Source organism: Pinus tabuliformis, chromosome 2_1, assembly GCF_031772625.1.
Source record: "Pinus tabuliformis cultivar Carrire ecotype Pingquan chromosome 2_1, CPIR1, whole genome shotgun sequence".
NCBI classification, from domain to species: Eukaryota; Viridiplantae; Streptophyta; class Pinopsida; order Pinales; family Pinaceae; genus Pinus; species Pinus tabuliformis.
Window position 1 is genome coordinate 7,147,003 of NC_142299.1, and position 6,000 is coordinate 7,153,002.

At 33.1% G+C, this 6,000-nt stretch overlaps 1 protein-coding gene across 1 annotated transcript in view; it reads right to left on the reverse strand.

Moving 5' to 3' along the window:
- The window catches only part of LOC149198423 (cysteine-rich receptor-like protein kinase 44), a 46,179-nt gene extending 41,031 nt beyond the window's left edge, over positions 1-5,148 (reverse strand). Inside the window, exons 1-6 of the mRNA XM_089403698.1 lie at positions 4,440-5,148; positions 3,624-3,763; positions 3,314-3,527; positions 3,004-3,235; positions 2,531-2,681; positions 1,998-2,350 (exon numbers count right to left, since the gene is read on the reverse strand). Of these exons, the coding sequence (XP_089259824.1) occupies positions 1,998-2,350; positions 2,531-2,681; positions 3,004-3,235; positions 3,314-3,527; positions 3,624-3,763; positions 4,440-5,148 (1,799 nt within the window). The remainder of the gene's footprint in view (positions 1-1,997; positions 2,351-2,530; positions 2,682-3,003; positions 3,236-3,313; positions 3,528-3,623; positions 3,764-4,439) is intronic.
- Between the last annotated feature and the right edge of the window lie 852 nt (positions 5,149-6,000).

Here is a 6,000-nt window from a genome sequence, read left to right on the forward strand (position 1 = left end):
CTTTTGTGTGAAACCAAACAATCGACATTAGACTCTAGAAGTTCAATGACTCTATATGGGCCAAGTACTCCCAACTCTAGCATGATTTGTGATGAGCATATTAGTTATTGACTCATGTTTTAAAAATTTACTAAATTAAATGACTCTATATGGGCCAAGTACTCCCAACTCTAGCATGATTTGTGATGAGCATATTAGTTGTTGACTCATGTTTTTGGAGTTAAATAATTTTATAACCTGCCTTTGTTAGTAATAAGTACATGATTTTATAAATATAAACTTCATTAGTGGTGTACACCACACTCAATAGAAATGAGGTCACATTAATGACAAGGGAAATTTTAAGTTAGTGAGAGATTTTTCGGCGAGAATCACATGGAATATCATTTGTCGATGTGTTTCGAACCAACTAGTGTGGTTCATCATCAGGAAATTTTCTTTTTAGTTTTGATCATTAAAGTTGACAGTTTTTTGGATAAATTTTTCTCCAAATAATACAATCTAAAAATATCATTGTAATGTGGAGTACACATTGGATTAGGGTGTATTACTTGTTTCTAGTAAATTCATTACTATAAAATTGATCCAAAACTCAATGAAAAAGATTAATAATGTAGTTTAAAATGTTTAGACTTTCCTTTTTTAGTAAACATATTTTTGGATAAATTTTACCCCAAATAATACAATCTAAAAATATTGGAACGAAAGATTTGAGTTGTTGAATCTCTAAAATGAAGTGTCTAACGAGTTTTTCAAAACTTCCCATTAATTTATGAAATTAAAAATATATTTTAAGTACTAACAAAAATTACTAAAACATAATGATCTCACTAAATTTCAATGAAAAAACTAAAACCTTTAAACACTTTGACTTCTTCAAAATTAAAAGAGAAAAAATTAAAATCATAAAATTATTAATTATATAAATCTCAAAAAATTAAAAACAGTAAAAATAGTAATATAAAACACCATTTAAACTTTTCTTAATTATTATAATGATATTTAATAAATTATTAATTAATATGAAAAGAATTTAAATAAAAACAATTATTAAAATATTTAAAAAATAATTATTATTTTTAAACAATAAATACAAGTGTTGAAGAAATTATTAAAATAATAACATGAATTTATTAAAATTGTAAGGAAAACATTTTTAATTTGTTTTGAAAAATACTATATATTTAATATAAAATATTATATTTAAAATTTCTAATTATTTTCTTTCTAAATTTAACTTAATAACTTATTTTACTTATTTTTTAAACTAATTTATAATCTATTAAAAAAAACTAAATTAACATATTCTAAAACTCCAACCAATTCTAAAACACATAAGCCTTCCAAAATAAATAAACAACTACATTCAATGATATTAACAAAAGCAATTTAATTATAAAAAATGTTCTTAAATAATATAATCAAATCATTGTAATGTAAAGTACACATTGGATTAGGGTGTATTATTTGTTTCTAATAAATTCATTATTATAAAATTCATCCAAAACTCCAAAAATAATAATGAAAAAAATTAATAATATAATTTAAAAGGTTTAAAACAAATTCATAAGGATAATAATCCAATTCTAACATAATTACTTAAAATTGCAATAACATTCGTAATAACGATAAACATAACCATGAGGCTTACCGAACTGCAATTAATTTTTCTTGAAAGGACTGATATTCGGTCAATTCTGAATTCAAATCTAAATTTAAGCCGAAAAATGTGCCAAAAGCCATTATTGAGTTCAAGTTTGCATTATTGTGAAATTTAGAATTCCGCTATTAACGCAGATTTAAGTGTTCTAAGAGTAAACTAATTAATATCATTACACATTATGCACTATCAGCGCACTTAATGTCACAACATTGAAATATGTAAACTATCAGCGCACTTGATGTCACAACATTGAAATATGTAAACTAATTAATGTCACAACATTGAAATATGTATTATCATATTTAAACCCAAGAGAGTGCAAAACACGCGTTACCTGGGTACCAAATCTGTAATGGAAGCATCGGCGTTAGACAAAGGAGCGTGAAATGAAGCAGATGACGCAGAAGAAATGCTGGCAGATTGTGAAACCCCAGAGCCACAACCGGTGGCCTTGCTGTTTTCGGAAACACACGAACTCACAAAAGCAGGGTGGGTGGGATCCGGCAATGTCACAGAATGAGATGAAAGCATCAAAGTGATTAGATACATTGATGGACGAAGTGATGAGTCAGCTTGTGTACATAAGCCAACATGAATGCATCTCAATGCTTCCTCCACGTTGCACGTTACAATTATAGTTGGATCAATCATCTCCACAATATTTCCCCGTTTGTATAATCTCCACGCCTGCAGCAGCAGCATCAAAATGGATAGTCATTATCATATTAATGTAATTTCTCCTTCTAATTAATGTAGAAAGTCTGAAATATTCTCCCAATGCTATAGCATTCATAATAAATTTAACTCATACATAGTGTAGCTTTGTTCATGTGTAAATAAAGTGAGAATAGTATTAGAGTGTCTCACCCATGCTAGAAGCAACTGCATTTCAAGTGACAGATTAAAATTGGTGTTCTTTCTTCCTGTAATAAGTTCCAGGAGAAGAACGCCAAAGCTATAGACATCAGCTTTTACAGATAATTGCCCATGCATAGCATACTCTGGTGCCATATACCCACTGCATATCCAAATTACAATGTCAAAGATTATATGGAAAGCGAAATTTTAGGAATTGGGTGACGATCAAATGCAAGCTATTTGCAAAGAAAACTGTATTCCTGGAAACTGGAAAATTAAAACATAACCAAGAAGGTATTCCCGGATCCTGGAAAATTAAGGCATAACCAAGGTAAATCTGCAAAAGTAAATTTTCACAATGTAAAATTTACAATACTTTCAATCCTCTCTAAGTCGACATCACAGAATTGAAACATATAGTACATCTCCAAATGTGAATAGCTTTTGCCAGTGTAAGGATGATAATTGTTTTGAAATCTTACTAAGTTCCAGCAACTCTTGTGCTGACATGACTCTGATCTTCAGGAAAGAGTCTTGCCAAGCCGAAATCTGCTATCTTAGCATTCAGATTTTCGTCCAACAAAATATTGCTTGCTTTAATATCCCGATGAATAATCCGCAGTTGAGAATCCTCGTGCAAATAGAGAAGCCCACGAGCTACTCCCACTATTATGTTGTAGCGCTTCTGCCAATCAAGCTGGTTGCGTTTGTTTGGATCTGTGTCCGTGGATACAGTACACTGATCAGTTATCATGACAGAATTATATATATCAAAATAAAATGCGAATAACTTATCGAATAGGATTTTATCGAGACTCTTATTTGATAAGTACTCATAAACAAGCAACCGTTCCGACCCTTCTGCGCAACAGCCTAGTAGGTTCACAAGATTCCTATGTTGAATTTTGGCCACAAGTTTAACTTCATTTAGAAATTCTTTCTTTCCTTGCAGAGATTGTAAGGACAGCTTCTTCACAGCTATTTCTTTTCCATTTTCAGTAGTTCCCTAAAAAGATTCAGACAAAAATATATGCATGAAGATATTGTCCGCCGATAATTTAGGATTTTATAAACCAGTAGAATATTTCTTCGTCACTATTACCTTGTATACAGCACCAAATCCACCTTCTCCAAGCTTATTATTCTCATGAAAATTTTCCGTAGCAGCTATCAATGTATCCATGGTAAACACAATTTGCCGATCCTGATCGATTAATGTGTCCTCCTCGACTTGTCCATGACCTAGACAACCAAAATAAACAGCTACATGAGAAAAAAAAAAAAGGGCAAAAATTGAATGCGTCTAACTTGCTCTTGCAATCATTTGGCAGTTTTCCTGAAGAAGATTTTTATGAAAAACCTTGTTCAAAAACTAAACTTTAACAATAGTCTAGCAGAGCAAATAAATTGTAACTGTGATGATCCATCATATCATATTTTGATAGCGATATAAGAGGACGCATTCTATGTTATGCGCATAAGGACTTAGGGGATCCGTCAACTCTCTTAGTGTGCCTCTATATGTAGTAAATCTAAAATACATAAAATCAAAACCCAACCAAATAATTTATACGATACCTTTAGATCTACTTCCAACTGGAGAATTCAATCTACTCCAAGTTGCAAATACGCATACCAATAATAACAGTAGAACCAAGCCGCCAGCAACACCTAAAATTATGGGTAATTTGTTTGAAGACCTGTTGTTATGCGTACTATCACTCGATCGATGGTGTGATCTGATTCGATCCTGTAGCAGGCACCGGATTATTAGCTGGCGCTTCTGCAGGAGGTAGAGACGAAATCGAATTAAAGAATGGATACATTTCATAGCGAACTATGCAGTTTGCCATCAGACCCTGAGCTCCTTGACTTCCAGCGTAATGTTGAAAAATATATCTGATTGTTTGTGACAGACATGTTGTGCAGTTGTCAATAGATATATCTCGGGTGCACTGGACCAAAGCGTAAATCGTTCGAACCAAGGAATCATTAGTCATTCCAGAAGCATATAATTTAGATCCAGATGCTGCTTCAACTGACAACTTATTGAATAGGTTACTAAGAGCCTGATCAAAGGCATCTGGGCTAGGTGACACATTCCCTGGATTCCCAAGATACCATCCATCAGTGGTATCCAATTGTCCCATGAAATTATAGTTCTCATAACGTAAAAAGCAGTAATCAAACCAAATTAAACCTTCCGCTGCATTACCACAACTTTGTCGAAGAGTAGTGTTTGCTTGTTGTGAACAACTGTAGCACTGATCGAGTGTTGTATCTCCCCGACATTGTAGGAGGCCATATATTTGGTTAGGACTTCGGCCATACTCAGAAGTGTTAAACCTTTTCTGGGCCGTGTCTTTAATAAGCGTATGTTGAAAATATAATTTCAACTGTTGAATGGTGCGAGCCGCAGCGAAACCATAAACCACTTTATGAATTTCGGACAGCTGTTGCGGTGAAAGCAGTTTCCGTATAATCGAGCCCAATCCAATTATCCTCAGCCAGGTGGTTCTCTGCAAACGGTTCTTTGTACGTCTGGAGAATCTGACATTTCGGAGCCTAAAGTTCAGCATAAAAATGCCTCCCGAAATCCTCCACCGCCGTTCGATCCGCTTCATCATTCTCCGCCGTTGATTGTTTCAAACCTGCATACGAGCCAACGTTAAATACATTGAGTGGCGTAAAAATTTGTTTGACCACCGTAATAGTATTTATTTCATAGTTATTGTGATAGGTAAATGCCTCCCGAAATCCTCCACCACCGTCTGATCCGCTTCATCGTTCTCCGCCGTTGATTGTTTCAAACCTGCATACGAGCCAACGTTAAATACATTGAGTGGCGTAAAAATTTGTTTGACCGTCGTAATAGTATTTATTTCATAGTTATTGTGATAGGTAATAGGTTGGTGAAAATTTAAATTTTAATGTTTTTTTTTATATCGGAGGTATGGGCGCATATGCATGTTACGTATTTTTTGTATGGCATATGTATACTATGTAAGTTATGTTTTTGAGCGTGCGTTGACCATTGTAATGGAAACATAACAAGTGAAAATGTGCTCTGTGAAACATAGTTTTTTCACTTTGCACATGCGATGAACCGGAAGCTTGTGGCAGCGAAAGAACAAGGAAGCAACAGATAAATTTTTATGTGTTGATTTCCTGTGGTAAGAAAAGATATGAATGCACATCAGTGCCAATAGAGAACACGAAGAGGAAGCATGAAAAATTGTATGGTGTGAGTAAAATTTTTTTGTGAATGTAATTTAAGATTTATTGCACATGTAAAAATTTATTTTACAGTAGTAAATGTAAAAGGGTTTTACAGAAGTAAAAGAAAATGAAAATTTTTCCCAGCAGTGGTAAATATTTTGTTGGATGAATGTTGTTTTTGGTGAATCCCTCTCAATAAAAGAGGATGAATATGTATCAGGCATTATATTTTAATGAATAGAAATCATTTTATGGTGGTG